The sequence below is a fragment of the Amphiprion ocellaris genome, chromosome 1 (genome assembly GCF_022539595.1).
Source record: "Amphiprion ocellaris isolate individual 3 ecotype Okinawa chromosome 1, ASM2253959v1, whole genome shotgun sequence".
Lineage (NCBI taxonomy): Eukaryota > Metazoa > Chordata > Actinopteri > Pomacentridae > Amphiprion > Amphiprion ocellaris.
In genome coordinates this window covers 15,536,873-15,554,889 of record NC_072766.1, presented here as the reverse complement: position 1 = coordinate 15,554,889, position 18,017 = coordinate 15,536,873, and the positions used below count along the sequence as shown (strand labels likewise).

At 40.1% G+C, this 18,017-nt stretch overlaps 1 protein-coding gene across 1 annotated transcript in view; it reads left to right on the top strand.

Annotated features, from left to right (window-relative positions):
- The window catches only part of LOC111576189 (CUB and sushi domain-containing protein 1-like), a 427,486-nt gene that overhangs the window by 331,983 nt on the left and 77,486 nt on the right, over nt 1–18,017 (top strand). The window contains exons 33-43 of the mRNA XM_023281752.3: nt 5,352–5,468; nt 5,565–5,678; nt 7,755–7,850; nt 8,018–8,221; nt 9,447–9,571; nt 9,690–9,786; nt 10,844–10,948; nt 13,912–14,030; nt 14,495–14,564; nt 15,490–15,606; nt 16,339–16,548. Coding sequence (XP_023137520.2) covers nt 5,352–5,468; nt 5,565–5,678; nt 7,755–7,850; nt 8,018–8,221; nt 9,447–9,571; nt 9,690–9,786; nt 10,844–10,948; nt 13,912–14,030; nt 14,495–14,564; nt 15,490–15,606; nt 16,339–16,548 — 1,374 coding nt within the window. The remainder of the gene's footprint in view (nt 1–5,351; nt 5,469–5,564; nt 5,679–7,754; nt 7,851–8,017; nt 8,222–9,446; nt 9,572–9,689; nt 9,787–10,843; nt 10,949–13,911; nt 14,031–14,494; nt 14,565–15,489; nt 15,607–16,338; nt 16,549–18,017) is intronic.

The following is an 18,017-nucleotide window of genomic DNA, read 5'->3' as shown; positions in this document are numbered from 1 at the left end:
AGTCAAGAAGAGTAAAGGCCAGATAAGGTGTGGAAAGAGGGGATAAGAGCACACAGCGAGGCTGGCGGTGTGTGTTGGGGAAGATGACATTGACAGATGTGCTTGTTGCCATTGTTTTCTACACACACATTCAGACACACTTACACAAATGTCATTGACCTCTGGTGGTCTAACCTGCACTATAAATGTGCTCACACCCTGTTCGCACTGAGCTTTTAACTCTCTTGGGGGTGCTGAAGATGGATCAAGCTACTGTTAGGTCTGTTTCTCTTGGGTCGTGCATTCGTAGTATGGATTAATAGGCTTTTTGAAATTGCATTACGCTGATACAGGAAATCCCACACTGTGCTCTAGCTCAGCACGGCATAAACTCAGTCGCTGAAGTTTTTATCCTGCTGGGTTATTGTCAAGAGGAATTAACTACTCTGAAGAGGGTGCTGTAGAACTTCTGTCTTGGTTGTAAAGAAACATGTGCCGCTACTTTCCCACGTTGTGATTAAAGTTTTTAAAGACCCCCCTCCGGTGAAAGTCAAGGTTTTTTTCACCTTGCTAATGGTGTTATTTATATGCTGAAAGACACATTATGAGTGAAATAAGCAGTCATGGCCATGGTTGAGTGTTTCTCTGAAACTGCAGTTTACTGATGTCCGTCTTAAAAGCACGGATTCATAGTATGTGTCCACAGGATCCCGTCAATTTCTCGCATCTTATTCATTGTCTATGTGAAAGGCATCGTGTTGCCGGCTGGTTGCATTGTGGCACGTCGGAGCTCATTTGCATAAAGTAGACTTGACTTCTACCTTATGCAAATTCGGTACAGGGAGTGGAGATCCGATGCCTCGTGAAACCTTCATAAAATGTCTAAAGTAGCTGTTGTTGAACTAAAATGAGGACAGATTCAGCAACTGCACAGTTTATTTCTCGACTCAAATGCTTTCAGAAGTACTTTTTGCTGAACTGTTTTTGTAATAAAAGAGAAAGTTTGCGACTGAGCCACTATGTTGGTCCGATGCTTCTACTGGGCTGAAGGTCTGAAGGGCTGTCATTTGACCACCTAGTGGCCCACCAAGCGGGCAACGTTGAGATGCGGAGCATTTTTATGAAGGAAAAAACGCCCCTGTGGACACGTACCATCAGATAGACAGGATTTTTTTACCTAGCAATCCTAAGTGACTAATGCAGTCACCTTGCTTTCAATATTATTATTCAACTTCAGAATTGGGTTTCCACTGGACACTTATGGCGGAATTACTCCAATATTCCAACTTGACATGTAGTTTCACAGTGTTTGACCAGGGTCACAGGTGAGCCGGAATGCTTAAGCTGCAGGGAGAGTGAGACAGGGACACCATGGTAGTACACATTCTAGAGGAAACAATACTGTGTAGAGTTACTCCTAAGCCTTGTTGAGGCATGATTAGTTTACTTTCAGTGAAAAAACTTTCAAATATGTAACTCTAATGAGTTTTTACAGGTTAAATCAATGACTGGAAAGGGACTAGTGTGATACATGTAGTGGCCAAATATTACTGTAGTATGCTTTAAATTGCCACGGGATTTGGTTGTTTACAGGTAAAAGTTTTTTTTTTTTTTTTTTTTTTCCCCTTAGCCACCCACAGTCTGCCATCTGGCAAACAGAAACCTCACCTCTCTTTTGAAATATATTCAATTAATTCTTTATAGAGAATTATAAGATAAAAAATGTAAAAATAAGCCTTTTTCTCTGCTCTGCGATCTGGATCTGTAGTGTGATGTTTACCATGACACAGGACACCAGAGGCAGGTTGAAGTCCACCTTCCAAAACTTTAAAAACAGGCATGAGGTCATACTTGTAGAGGCATTCAGCAAAGCAGATGTGGTACAGACAAAAGGTCAAAAACTAAGAACAGGCAAAAACACAGATGCAGATATCCACCAACACAGTAAACAAGAGAGACTGGGAGCAGATAAGAGGTAAAAAGTATACTTTTTACCTCTTGTCTTTAGGAAAACAAGCAAAAATCCAGGAAAACAGTCAAAAGGTCATATACCAGGAAATACACTGGAAACAGAGCAACACAAGAAATCACTGCAAACATAGTCTACAGGGAACAGAAAGATAATCTGGCAAATAGATGGTAGAGCGCTGGAGGTACGTATGTGAAGGGACTAATTGAATAATTACACAATTAGACTAACACTGACAGCAGGATACATCAGGTAAAATGTTTTCTAAATTAAACAGGGAGTTAAGTAAGAAGGGTTCATAAAAAAAAAAAATCCCAACCCATGGTACCTTTGTGAATATAATTTTTCTACTCACAAACAAATATGCCTGCACAGATAGAAATCAAAAGCACTATACTTCCAAATTATATAACAAAGCTGTGGAGTCACAAGGGTCTAAATGATATTTGGGGACATGAATTTTCTGCTAAACTAAACAACTTTTAAGCCAAATGCACTTAGTTGGATATTTTTTCTTCTTTTTGGAAAAATACATAAGAATAACAGATTAGGGTAGTGATATGCTCGCCAGCTTTGAGTGCAATGGGCAGAACTCCCAGCAGCAAATAAAAAAAATGAAAAAGAGATACGATTAAAATGTGAATGCTTCATTGCAACATGATGTCTCTGAATAATTGAAGCAAGAAAGCGGATGTAACTGTGTGGGCACCAATGCCAAAAATGTTGTGTGTTGTATTGTTACCATAGTTCTACAACAGTAGCTACAATCTAGTGATAGGACACAAATTTGTGTATGTGTGTCTGTGTATGTCTTGTTTTGTCTTTGTATCCTGCAAACTGATTTAAGTGGAACCATGGCACTGAGGTTAAAAAGCTGGCCTTCAACCTTAAAGGTGTTGACGTCCATATTTAGTGAACAACATTACCCTCGTTATACTTGTAGTATTCTGATTTTAGGATAGTGCAGCAGGACAGGGATCCTTACATACACTCAGGGCATATTTTATTATGAAGCAGAGCAAAATGCTTCTCTTGCCAGTTCAGTCACCTGACTTCAGTTCAAATAATCACACTTGGATGGAAACAAACGTTAAATACACCTATGCCAGAGTTCAGGCCCGGCAGGGCGTCACTAGGGAAGATGCCAAGTGTATGTTGATATCTGAGGGCTTTTGTAATAAGTCGAATATTATTTACTTATTTTAACCTTTATTTATTCAGGTGAGCCCAGCTTGCTTTTTCAGTAGTGCCGTGATCACACTCGCATAGCTGCACATGTTCACACCTGGAAGCTGCCCAGAAAATCCAGTTTTGATCTGCTGGCCACAGAGAAGTTCCACTGGAGCAGCTGAGGGTTAAAGGCTTTGCTCAGTGATAATAATGCGAAAGAGGCAAGTCTTTCTTTCACTTTCTCCACCTGGATTTATCCTGCCGGTCTGGAGATTTAATGAAAAAGTCCATGTGATTAAAAAAAAAAAAAAAAAAAAAGGGGGGGGGGACGAGATTTAGAAATTGCTGCAGTGCGGTATGAGTGTACACTCCCTCAAATATGAACTGAATGTCAACAGTATGCGCTGGGTGAGAGAGCAGGTTTCAGGTCTGTCTTGGGACTAACACCTATCAGAAGACAACTGTTCACTGTCACATTCATGTCAATGGACAATTTACATTTTACATTGATGTTTTTACAGTTTCCATTTTTAAATTCATTTAAACTGTTCTGTTCAGTGGTTGGCACTAAGGTAGCAATATTAACTGCTGAGCTTTTGACTGGCGTCTGGTTTATTGCGTGCAGCACTCATGCATCCCCGAACCATGATACTGCTTCCACCATGCATGACAGTAGGTTCTGTACATGCTGGAGATAATACTTTGCCTGGCTTTCTGTGTACCCTCGCATTAGCAGGAGGAAGATAAAGGTGAAAACTGGACTCATCTGACCACAGAATTTTCTTCCAATTCCTGGCTGTCCAGTTGTTGTGTGCTTTGGTCCAACGATGCCGGGCTGTCTTCTGTCTGTCATTGATCAGGGGCTTCTTGACAGCCCTGTAGGACCTTAAGCCATGATCTAAAAGTCGGCCACATACAGTGTGGGTGGAACATTGGACACCAGTTTGCTTTGATTACTGCTACTGAAGCTCCTGTGATGTCATTCTGTGGTTTTCCCTGCACATGCGGATCAGGATGTGATCATTTCTTGCTGGAGAAACCCTTGGATGCCCAGATCTTGGTTTCTCTTCCAATCTGTTGGTTCGTCTGTATTTCTGCGGAGTGTATCAAACTGCTGAAGGACTGCATCTACACTTCCTAGCTATCTAGTGGCAGCTGTATCCTTCCTGACTGAGAATCTGTATCTTCAGGTGTGTTTTCTTTCCTGCGTTAGGTTCCTCGTTTTAGCCATTTTTGTCTCTGAAGAACTTTCAAATGTGCTGGCTTTATATAGACATGAAGCATGGCAACAAAAATGGTGTCTTTTAATGAAAAGCACGACATTCATTAGTGGATTACTGGTACCAAAATAATCCAATATTCAAAGTTTCATATGTATTTCTATGGAACCAATCAATTTTAAGTTTTTAATGGCTTTTTTGGATTTGTTTAGTATTCTGACTGTGACTGTACTAAAAGAAATTGCACTTGAAGTCCTAGGAGTGATTCTTAGTGCAATATTTCCAAATGCATGGGCTGTCTAAAAACTTTTTTCCACCGCTGTACATTGAAGAGAAATTAATAAATATTTAATCAGTTTTGGCATATATTCTGTCCTTTCAGTATCTAGCTACCTTTACAGTTGCACAGCTAAAGGATACAGCTCCTTAAATTCCCAGATAACCGCAGCATATTTGCACATTCGTAGCTGTCAAAAAAGGTGCAATCACAAAAAGGTAGTAGTAGCTCATCAGTGTGAGTTCAGTTAACTCAGAATGCTCTTTGTTTTGGTGTTATTCTAATGTGGTAATTTGGTACTTTTATTTTGGAATTAATTCAGCATTGTTTTCCTGCTCACCTTCAAATCACTGCCTGCTTAGATGTCTAAAGAAAATACTCAGGTTTAATTAAATTCAGTGTCTTCCCATTGCAATCTCAACAATTCCCACAAATCCCCACCTGCTCTTTAGAAGTGATTAATTGATAATTAAGTTTGAGAGAGACAACCTTACGTGATCCTGTCATTTGCACAATCCGTTAAGTACAAATGCATACAGAAGAGAGTGACACTGATTTCACAGAAGATGCACCTTAGTAAATAGGCACAATGTCCTTCCAGTCTGTTTGATAAATAATATTCATGTGTCTAGTTACAAAAAGGTTTCTTAATAAATCTTCTCCCTGGAAAATACGTACTATAGAAACACATAAGAAAAAAGAAAACTAATTAACAATATCCTGTTTCTGTCTACAGCTCCATGTGGGGGACAGTATGGTGGATCTGAGGGAGTTGTTTTGTCTCCAAACTATCCTTTAAACTACACTACAAGACAGGCTTGCTCCTATTATATCACAGTTTCCCCACAGTTTGGTAAGTTTGTACAAGTTTGTAATGAATGTTAAAATGAATGCACCAACTCAATGGCTAACTTCTATCTTTGTCTATTTCTCTGGCATTTGTTTTCAGTGGTTTTTGGTCAGTTTGCTGTTTTCCAGACAGCAATGAATGACTCAGTGGAGCTGTTTGATGGAGCCAATGACAATGCCCGATTGCTCAGTTCCCTGGCTGGGTCACACTCAGGTGAGCCTGCTGTCAGACACGGGGTAGGGTTAGCTTTTCGGTTATGCTGTCATCAAGGAAATGGTTGCTTGATTGTTTTTTTCTACTTACTGTGACTAAGATTGACATGTTTTTTAAAAGCTGCCATCCAGTCCTAATGTGTTTCCCCTATTTTCCTTATTTTGCACCCCTGAGCACATCCTTGAAAGAGAAAAACACCAAATTGTCTGTAAGAAAGCAGCTCTGGGGGGCTGTAGAACACAGCACCAGTGGTCGTTATCACAATTTATCTGACAATGATGTATTTGGTGAAAATCCATTATGGGTTATCTTTACAAGAGGAAATCAGCAGTGGAAAAGCGTCTCACTGGGCCCATACAACATACGGTAGCGCTGATACTCCTTAACACAATCCTCCATGGGTTTCCTTATCCCACAACTTTGAGTCCTCCCAACAGCATTTTGAGTCACTGCACAGTGGAACGCTCAGTATGGATGGGAAGTGAAAAATGCGAAAAAATTGGTGTAGATGACACAGTAAGAAGAATGAAATCTGTAGAAATATTGATTAACATAGTTGCTGGCAAAATGTGATGCCATTGCCTCAGAGTTTTACTTTAGTGCGAGTTTCATGTATCATGGCCAGGGGGCATGCTGCAGGGAAATCCCCCTGGAATTGACATTTTGTTTCTTTCTGTAGAAATTGGGGCTTTTTAAATATTTTCTCTGTTATGTTGGTTCCGTTTTATGCTTGTAGAATTATGGGTGAGAAAAATGAAACTGTTTAATAAAGGATAAGACTACACCTGCCTAGTCAGTACTACAGAACTAGATGATATTAACATCAGTCAAACAGAGAAAACACAAACACATGTAGACAGATATGGGAGTCCCCCAGACAAGTTATATTTATTTTTACACTGCAGCTTAGATTTGTGCTTTTATGCGCTTTTTTTAAATACCTGAATGTTTGAGTGAGCCTAATTCAACACACGACATGACAGTTTTTGTTGGCTAGATGTAGCTGCTCATTAAGCAATTCCTTTTTCTTCCCAACTACTATCCATCTAAGTTAGTTCATGGGAAACAGGCCAGTTTATACTGTGTAGAATGGGTGGCTTATTCCTTAAAGTTCATTTGAGTTTGAATTTTCCCCTCTGGGCTAAAATAGACGGAAACACACCAGGCGTTTACAAAATAATGTTATCTGCGTCATTACCCACAGACACAGACACACACACACACACACACACATACACACACACACATACACACACATACACACACACACACACACACACACACACACACACACACACACTCACTTGGGCAAACAGCTTTGTAGCACATTGTTCCACCTAACTAACTGATTATCCAGACACACAAACATATTAGCACACATACACTCGTACCAAACTTACACATACAAACACACACATACACACACACACACACACACACACACACACACACACACACACACACACACACACACACACACACACACACACACACACACACACACACACACACCAGTGCAGCTAATGATGGTTCTAAATGTCAGCCACACCAGGCCATGTTTTTCTCATTTATCATTGTTACTTCGTTTGCCTGTGTATATGTGTGCACATAAATCTTTGTTTCTATGTGCCAGTGAGCTTGTGTGTGTGTGTGTGTGTGTGCGTGCGTGCCTGCATGCGTGTGTGCGTGTATGTGCGTGTGTGTGTGTGTTTGTTATTGCATTTTCGTTCTTGTGAGGCCCACATTTTACCACAAGAGGAAAATGAAGTAAAAACTCTGCTAAATGCTACATTATGAATTTAAGCCAGTGCCAACTCTGTGGACGTTCACTATAAAGTTAAATGTATGGTTTGTGCTTGTGGAGCAGTTCTTGTATTGTTTGCTTGTGCATATGTGTGTTCACATGGATCTACAGGTTGTTGCTGCTGGTGTTTTCTTCACCAAAAAAAAGGGAGGAAGAGAGGGAGAGAATTGCTGTGTGATTTCAGGAGAAAAGGTTAAGTTGTTTTTAGCATTTAGTTCATAATTATTATATCTGAGTGTGCACGTGTATTTGTGTGTAATTGTTTGTCCCAGGTGAGACACTGCCACTGGCAACTTCCAATCAGATCATGCTTCGGTTCAATGCTAAGAGTGGTCAGTCAGCTAGAGGCTTTCACTTCGTCTATCAAGGTAACTCATTGTTTTTGACTCTGTCTTTCTTTCTCTCTCACATACATACACTTCTGCACAATAGGCTATATTCAGTGTAACTTAAAGATCAAATTCTTTTTGCTGAATTGTTCCTGTTTTTCTTTCCTTTTTCTTCTTGTGTTATTTAATTTCTGCCATGATTCCAGCTGTGCCTCGAACCAGTGACAGTCAGTGCAGTTCAGTGCCAGAGCCTCGGTATGGAAGACGGATCGGTTCAGAGTTCTCAGCAGGTTCTGTCGTTCGATTCGAGTGCAGTCCAGGCTATTTACTGAAAGGATCCAGTGCAATTCGGTGCCAGTCTGTACCAGGTGCTCTCGCACAGTGGAATGCGACAACACCAACCTGTATAGGTGAGGTCAATGACCCCGAAATGCATGAAGAATCTAACCAGCTAACTTTTGCAGCTCCAAAGCAAAGGGAATTCATTCGTAATTGGAAACGCAGATAACATCAGTTCTTTTCCACTGTGGTGATTACTCTTCTGCACAACTGCACTGAGACCAATTAGTTAAAACTCAGGGTTTTTTTGAAAAATAAATTGCAAAATTACTATGTATTACATAGCCTCAGTTCATTGTCATTTCTATAAATGTATTGATTTTTATTGTCATGCAGAGATATCTGTACATATAACAACCCCAAACGCCACAGAGTCAAACTTAATGTTCAGACACGCTGGCAGGAAAAAATATATTTCAACTCTAACACCGAATCTTATCTTCCAGATAGAGTTACGTCATATATCTAAATGCTGCATGACAACAGTAAATGGCCAAAGGGCTTGCTGAGATAAGGCTTTTCCCCCCAGCATGAGGATGGACATTACAGAGCTGGTCATCTCGAGAGCAGGCTGGGAGCTGCCAAGATGACTGGGCGATCACCCAGCACACAGCTCCTCACATCTTCATGAAAAAAAAAAAGAGATCTGAGGAACTGCATGCTGGATGTAGATTTTAATAGGTATTTATTGCATATCTGGATAACTGTAACTCTAAATGACTTTCTTGCCTGAAAAAAAGTATCATTAATTAATAAAGTGGTTAAAAAAAAAAGAAGGGATGAAAACCACAGAACTGAATTTGGCTCAGAATCTCTGCTATCAACACTCTTTGGCATGAAATGCATTCTGGGATATTTATATCTTAACTTATATATAATATAACTAATACTTGGCTCGGGATATTTCAGTTTTGCAAAAGCACAAGTACAGAGGAGAAAACGGATGTAAAAAAAAGGCCTTAAATAATTTGTCTTTTCCACTCTGTACTATTTCATGAGAGTGATTGAGAATTGGGATTTTGACATTAATTCTGACACACTAATTGTATGCCTGTATGAAACCTCTCTCTGCTGAGAGTTAGCATTTTGCAAGCAGCTTCAACTGTCACCTCAGTTTATACCATAAATAATGTTTGTTAACATGCTTCCTCTCTCTGACTCCCTGCAGTGGTAATTTGAATACCATATTGTTTGTCTCCGGGCATGCCCAGCCTTAATCCAACATCCTGTCCTATCTGTTAGCTATTTAGTTAATAAATCTTGCCAAGAAATCCATATTTTATGTCTTCATCCTAGTTCCCTGCAGCGGCAATTTGACTGAACGTCGTGGCACAATACTGTCTCCTGGTTATCCTGAGCCCTACCCAAACAGCCTCAACTGTCTGTGGAGGATCCATGTCAGTGAAGGGGCTGGGATTCAGGTACCGAAATGCACTTTTATTAAAACATAAATGGTGTGTTGTGTATACAGTACTTATGAAGGATGCACATGCTGTCATAAGCTGTCATGTTCATTTATTTTTATTGTTTGCTGTTTAGATACAAGTAATGACGTTTGCTACTGAGCACAACTGGGACTCTCTGGAGATCTACGATGGAGGAGACATGACAGCTCCTAAATTAGGGTCATTTTCTGGTATGACAAGATGTTCACACATTCACAGAATTGCATAAACTGCAGTACAACTAAACTCCACATGCACACAAACACTATGAAGCTCTATGATGGATGAGATACGACGGCTAGTAAACTGTAGATGCACAAACGCCCACACATAGATTGACAGACAAATGCACACAAACAAAGACACATATGCACAAGATCCATGATGAATTAGAGATGACAGGTCTTAAGCCATAGATACACAGACATACAGCATACACTGGAGAGCAATGATGGATGAGTTGTAATACCAAAAAAATATGATATATATCTCAAATAAAGAATAAATGTTTTTAAGACATACAGTTTTTCAAATTCGAAGCCGTCGCTGAGAAGAGTTTCACCACGAGATTGAGGATGGGAGGAGAAGAAGAAAGAAAGAGGGAGAGGGCGAAGACAGGCAGGGATAAAGAATGATCTAACCTTTTACAATTTCCCTGCGGAGTTTCCCCTGTGACCTGCCCTGAGCACATACCTGTCACACAGCTATCACACATGAAACATGCCGCCCACAGGGCAGCACACACACACATTTGCACCCACACACACACACACACACAAATGACTGTGCCCTTCGAAAGAACGCACACCAGGGAGCTGCCCACTATAACCACAGAGATCTGGTGTTGACCACTGAGCAGCTTCACTGAGGCAGATAAGAGCTGCTTCACATAAGGACACTAAAATGCTAGCTGTCCACGGAGGGTGAAAGGTTGTTCACCTTCACCACACATAATTTCCCAGCTGCTCTGAAAAATTTAAACAAGATGTAGTTCAAAACTCACTTACTGAAAAAGCAACACCATATTTTTCTTTTATTAATTGTTCTTGTATGTACGGTGTTGTGTAACAAAAACTTCAATGCTTTTGTTATATGACTTAATTTTTATTTTTATCATCTGGTCAATGTGAGCCTCCAAAATGCTATGACTATAACCACTATGAATATTAAACTTTAACCATTTTGCAAACTGGATGAGAAAAACTCATCGATTGCCTCTGTCATGTTATTATTTATCATCTTTTACAGGAACAACAGCTCCTGCTCTTCTCAACTCAACATCCAACCAGCTCCTTCTGCACTTTCAAAGTGACATTAGTGTGGTGGCAGCAGGCTTTCACCTAGAATACAAGAGTAAGTACAAGCTTTTAACATAAAAAGATAGATAAACAGAGTGGTGGGCTGTTGGATTTACAAAAAAGGTCACCCTTGCTTATAACCAAGGAGTTTTTCTAAGGTCTCTTTTTACCAGAAACTCAAAATGCACACACACATACACACACATACACACACCATTGCAGCCAAAACTTCGACATCAAATAACAAGTCAGTGACCTGAACTGGTACTGCCTGAGAGCATACACACATACTGAGGCCCACATGGAAACACACACACATAACACATACCTAGAGGGATGTAAACAGAATCACACAGACACATACACATAACCAACGTGGTTTTGCCTGTGTCATACATGCACATGAGTCTAAAATGAAGGGAAATACACATGTGAGTATGTACACAGAAAAAGGTATAGGCACAGATATTAACATCATGCAGTTACACACCTGTCAGGACACGGTTGTGCTTTTCAGGCCTTTGTAGTTGTTTTAGCTTAGAATCACTTCTAGATCAATGAACATGTCCCCGTTTGTGAGTTTGTGTGAGAGTTTTAGTGTGTGTGTGTACGCACATTACTCTGTGTGTAGATTTGCGTGTGTGTGTGTGTGTGTGTGTAGGTGTATGTACACGTTTGTGGCTAGATAGACTTTTTTTTTCTTTTTTCAGCTCTGTGTGTTTTGGTGTCCCGTCACTATGAATGAAAACCAGGAAGACTGGTCACTTTTAGGGGCAGTATATTGTGTCTATGTTTTAGCTTCAGTGTACTAGTGAATGTAGCAACTTCAAGCTTTTCAACATACCTTTTACTAGCAAATGCACACAGAGGGTACATTTTAAAGCGCTGCTTGCAGAGGAACAAAGAAAGCACAGAGATCTTCTATACCCTCTGTATTATTATAAACATCTATCTACATTTCTTGATTTAAGTCCAATGTTTTCTCTTGTGTAGCAAAATCATCATAGTGCATGCTGTTTCATATTGTTCGCCAGAAAGAATGGATTTATTTTTTTCCCATTTCCACAAGATCACCTTGGAAAAAAAAATTATACATTACTTCACCCCAGGAGCTCCTGCAGGTCTCAGACGGTAGTTTTGCTTATCTCAAAATGAGTGCCAACACTTTAATCTGTAGCAGAATTTGTTCCAGGTTTACACTCGAGGTTCGGAACAGGAGGCCTCACCACAAAGCGTGCTTTCAACTTTTTTCATTAAACACAAAGTTTTGCAGAGATCATTCAACTTACCCATTCGATAGGTGACAAGAGCAGGCACGCCAAAATTACTATTTGCCCTCAGATGATTCTTCATTCTGATCCTCCTTGCAAACACTCTATTATCTGTTGTGCACTGATCTTTCACCGCACTGGCTTCTGTTTTCCGCTGTGTTTCTTTCCTGCTACAAACACGAAAAAACAAACCCTCGCGCCTAAAAATAGCACGTCATTTTCACATGTTTTTAGAGTATTTTTTCCGGCTAATGTGGTAGCCAGCTAATGTGGTAATGTGTGTGAGTAGACCTTGTGAATGATTGTGATGATGATGCTCTTATCATTTTAGGCTGACTGAAGGGCCTTTCTTCTAAAAGGCACAGTGAGACATCTCTCTCCCTTGTCTGTCCTCACATAAACTGAAACAGAAGTATAGTAAATCCAGTCAGTTAGACTTAAATGCTGACACTGTCTCGTTGTAGTCTAGTGGCTCTAGTGGGGTGGTTTGTGGTACTGTCAGCATTTTACTGAGCATTACTGCTCTCTCATAGCCCAGGAAGAGAGGGAACAGTGTGCTAGCACACAGAGAGAGAGAAGGATGGTCAGCCAAATGGAATAGTTTCATTGATCAGTTGTCATGACAGCCTGCTGATGCTCTGCCTAATAATACACTCCTCCTGTGTGTGTGTGTGTGTGTGTGTGTGTGTGTGTGTGTGTGTGTGTGTGTGTGTGTGTGTGTCTGTGTACAATCTCGTGCAGCTTTTTCACTTATACTCCGTCAAAAGAAAAAAGTCTCCTTCATCCCCATCTGTAAGCGCGCTCTCGTGGAAAGAGTCACTCATGTGCACACACTCACAAATGTCATTCAGTGGGGCAGAGCCACCTGGACGTGTGTGTGAGCTCAGTGGGATCACAACGTTTTGTTGGTAGGAAGGTAGATAATGAACCAACAAGACACACAAGCAGACGCACACACACACACACACACACACACACACAAACATTCGCTCCTCTGTCTCCCCTTCCTTCACTCTCTATCCCTCTTCCACCCCTGTGTTGCCATGGTAACTGCTCTGGGGCAGTCTCCTGCGGAAGTTTCCACACACTAACATACACACGCACATACAAATGAACACACAGATACACCCCCACTGATGCTATTTGATAAAGGGCCCGCTGCTGTCAAACTTATTAAGGATGTGTTTAACCTTTATTGTGTTGGGAATAAATAACCAAAGTCATTGTGTTACCTTCAAATATTTTTAAGCACATTTCAGAAGCTGCTTTAAAACCCTGACAGTGTACACGCTTTTTCATTGTACTACCTGTCAATTTAAAAAAATGAGCTCTTGCGTATAAGAAAAAGGCATTAGAAAACTTGTGAGGTAATCTGGTGAAGTAGTTTTTCGTCAGGTCTCTCTGTAATTGTGTGGAAAAACTTAGAGACAGTGTCATTTTAGGAAATTAGGTAAACTGGTGTGCGTGCTCCAATGGTGTGTTGTAAATTACTTGTTCAAGTCAAGAGAAAGGTCACATACGGGCGAAGGAGGGAGACGGGAAAAGCAATTGTAAAGTCTTTCTTGCAAGTCCTGCAGTAAAGTCATGGCAGAGAACAGCAAGGGAAAGATTTTCTGCTGTCATTTCAGTATAGAACGTAATGACAGTAGTTTACAAAGAACAACATGATTACACAACATGATCAGTACTGCAATGCCTCATTGTGTTTTTGTTCTTTTTTTTCTGTTTCTTTTGTCTGTTGTTGCAGCGGTTGGTCTCACCACTTGTCCAGAACCAATGATACCAGCCAATGGCATTAAATCTGGAGACAGATATATGGTGAATGAGGTGGTGGCATTCAGCTGTGAGCCAGGTTACACACTACAGGTAGTGAGCATCCACACAGACCAACCATTACATTTACATACAGATTTCACATAAAAAGCCACTGTGTGCCACTTGCTTCTTGTTGCTGGTATTAATTTGGTCAATTTCAAATGTTGTTTTTTAGAAGCAGATTAAATTTTAAATATTAAAAACCACTAGCTGTGCAGAGGGGCAAACTGCTATCTTTAACAATTAGCAAGCATAATTCAAAGTGCAGTTTCTCCACAATGGGTGAATTTTTACTTTATTTAAATTCACACCAGGGGTATTGTTATATTCTTTCATGAAAAGAAAATGAAATTTCTCGTCATAGAAAATGCTAAGACTGCACCATTTTTTTTCCTACTCTGTGATATTTTCTTGAAAGAAGAAATGAAATACACTTTGCTAATGAAAATGTATCAACATTCCTCCTCAAAGTATCATTTTTTTCTTGAACTTACCCATTGTATTATCACTTTCAGGGCCATTCTCACATTTCTTGCATGCCTGGGACTGTGCGTCGATGGAACTACCCACCACCCCTTTGCATAGGTAGCATACTCACACATTCTGGCTGAATTGGGTTATGAATGTTCAAGAAAATAGGTCCTGCAGGTGCAAGGTTTACAGCAAAGCCGCAGATGTATTCAAGTAGATTAGAGATGTTAGCATGTCTCTGTCTAAAGACAAAAGCATGTGGTTATGTGTGTTAAACCAAGTTCTAACTTTTTCATGAATTTCTATTACTTATTTTACATTTCATCAGAATGTGTCTGGCAGCAGAATAGTTACACTAAACTGCATCCAGTTACAGTAACATGCTGCAGGGATATTAACTGAATATTAATTCCTCATCAAATAAATTATTGGAATTCATGAGATGTGTAGTTCTTAACTGTGACATAACTGTTGTTTTTGATAGTATGAGCTTGAAATCAGATTAGTGGAAGAAAAAAAACTCTAGGCAGATGTAGGTTCAGTGATCTATGGGATCAATATGTCTGCTGGTTACAAAGAGAACTGAGAGCCAAGGTTTCCCAAAATCTGCAATAGTATTAGGGAACCTTGATTCCATTGATGTGTGCGTTAAGGTCTGAATAATTCAGTCCTTGGTGCAAGATCTCAGAAACCAGTTCCAGTTAAACTCAACCTTGACATGTCAGGACTCACCAGAGTCACTGTTCCGACATCCTGTATTCATTATTTATCAAGTCCAGCATTACCTATTTCTGTTAGAGATGCTTGCATCAACCTTTTTTAATGTCCAAATCTGTCAATAGATGAGTGGTACCGTAATATATATTTTTTTAAATGATTTGTTGCCGTAGGGACTGCAGTGTTTACGGAAATCCTGCACACATAGTGTTTTTTGCTGTGATGTAACCTTCTGTCTGTTGAAGCAGAAAGGTTAAAGTGATGATCTCTAGCCCACAGTGTCCATGTGTTAACAGTGTGTTTGCTGTGCCTGTGTTGTCAGCTCGTTGTGGTGCGGTGCTGTCTGAGATGAGTGGTGTCATCCTCAGTCCAGGTTTCCCTGGCAACTACCCCGGCAACCTGGACTGCACCTGGCAAATCACCTTGCCAACTGGATATGGTAAGTGTTATGGGATGGAGGTGCATTCCTAAAAAGAAGGTGTCACTTTCAGTACATGTGTTGGCATGGTTGGGAAGCACCAGCCAGACCATCTTTTTTTAGCACAAAATCAGCAACAGATTCACCACATACTCGATCGGGGGGCTGACACATGGTGTGTGCAGTTAGATGACTGTAGTAGCTGATGCTTTGAATAGGGCACAGCTTGTATCATTATTTTTGTGTGTGCATGGCAATAGTTTACTCAAAAGATAACAAAACTGGATTCTTTAAAGCTCTGATGGCTTTTATTGCAATTGTCTCAAACATAAAGAAGTGTAGCTTTACCTTTGGTGCAAGTTATTAAAATAACTGCACAAAAACACCAAATAAAATAGACAATTTTTAGTAGTAGGACTGCAATCATGTGATTGTCAGCAGGCAGCTGATGTAGCCTTCACTTACTGTGATAGTTACAGTGACACCATGCCGCTGTCTCGCAATGATACGGAAATCCTTAACAAATTTGCATTCTTTGGCGGAGTAATAATGTAAACATATTGCACTTGGTCTCTATGTTGACACTGTGTCTCTATGCACACTGTAAGACAAATATAAACTTTCCCAATAGTTATTTTCAGTGCCACTTGCTAGATCCTGTCTGGTATTTAAATAAGCTGTCCTTCAATTCTTATATATTGTTATAATATTTATGCTGTTCTATATCAGGTGTCTTTATCATTTGCATTCTAGGAGCCCATGTTCAGTTCCAAAACTTTTCTTCGGAAGACAACCATGACTTCCTCGAGGTCAGGGCTGGACCTCAGCACAGCTCTGCCCTTATTGGTCAGTTTACTGGCTCACAGATCCCTCCCCCTTTATCGAGCACCACCCACCTGACGATCATCCACTTCTACAGTGACCACTCAGAGAACAGACCGGGATTCAAACTGACCTATCAAGGCAAGTTAACGGGTGTTTTTTGCCTAATTAAGATTCTTTTTTTTTACGGCAACTGCAGTCATTAAGGGCCACAACCCTTGAGGTATTACTGCAGACATTTCCAGTGGAAAGCGATCCCTGAGGGGACACTGACAGAACAGACCATTATTCACACTGAGCCTAGTGTTTAGTTTCTCCACATTTAAAGTAGGAAGCACAATGGTTGCTTAACCTCCTAGGACCCGGCATCTAAATATGTGAACATTTTTTCAACAAGAGCATATTGTTCATAAAAATGATAATAATAAAAATAATAATTAGAATAATAAAATAACAACATCAATACTAATAACAAAATAAATCGATTATTATGTTTATTGGTTACTCCTCATCCCAAATAACTAGAAGAAATCTAAAATGCAAGCCCAACCAAAGCTTGGGTCTTAAGAGGTTAAATGATTTAGGAAGAAAGTACTCAAGTACTCAGAATAAATTAACATTTCCAACCTCGTGGCCAAACTACAAAGCTTTCCCATCTCCAAGAAATGAAGGGTAGAATGAAAAAACAAATTTCTGTGAGGTTTTGAGTTTTGATCCATGGATGAGTCATGGTCGAAAAACCTTATGGCTTTCCTCTCATCATTAAAAGAGATGAGTTGTTAGTAAGCCCTTGTGAGAAACTTGCATCTTGTCCAGCAGGCTGTACTTTTAGCCCTAAGTGCTTCACTTCAAAGACACAAGAGATACACTGTAGGCCAGCAAAGCTAGAACAAGGCTCACTTACACATGGCCTAACTCACATCTACCTGCCCACAGTCATTTTTCCCTTTATACTCCCAGTTTACGATGGTAAGTCCCCTAACACTGCTGTTCTTGTCACTTTCCTCCCACTGTTTGCTTCTGGAGGATGTGGACATGTTTCCTCAAGTGGAAGTTGCACTAGATGCTTTTTTCGTGTGACAGCAAAGTTCTTTAGCGGGAGGATGCAGTACACACAGAGGTTCACGATGGTACTTTCAATGTGGGTGCAGGATTTCACCTCTACACCTCTGTGCATCACATACAAGCTCAGGTTCTGCACTCAAGGTCTGGGAGGTTTACACTTCAGTAGACTGAACAGTTGTGTGCACATCCAGAAAACCAAAGTTATTTAAGTTCTAACATATTACTACTGTTTCTAAAATGTTTCTTTTAAATGTATTGTAGCACTTTGAGATTTTGTATGTAAAGTGCATTATAAATTAAAGGCATTGTTATCATTATTAAGTTGGATAAGTGCTGGATGCCAAAAAAATCTATGTAAATACAATGGAAAAGTTCTCACATACTGGTATTTTAATCAAATAAAAGGCTTAAGGAGGCTCTGATTCCAGTTTTAGGTTTTGGCACCCTGACATCGCGGTACCTGTAAGTGCACTTTTCTTCAGAGAGATTTTGAATGTTGTTCCTGTAATCTCTTCGAGCCACATTCTTGGCTGTAGTTTCACAGC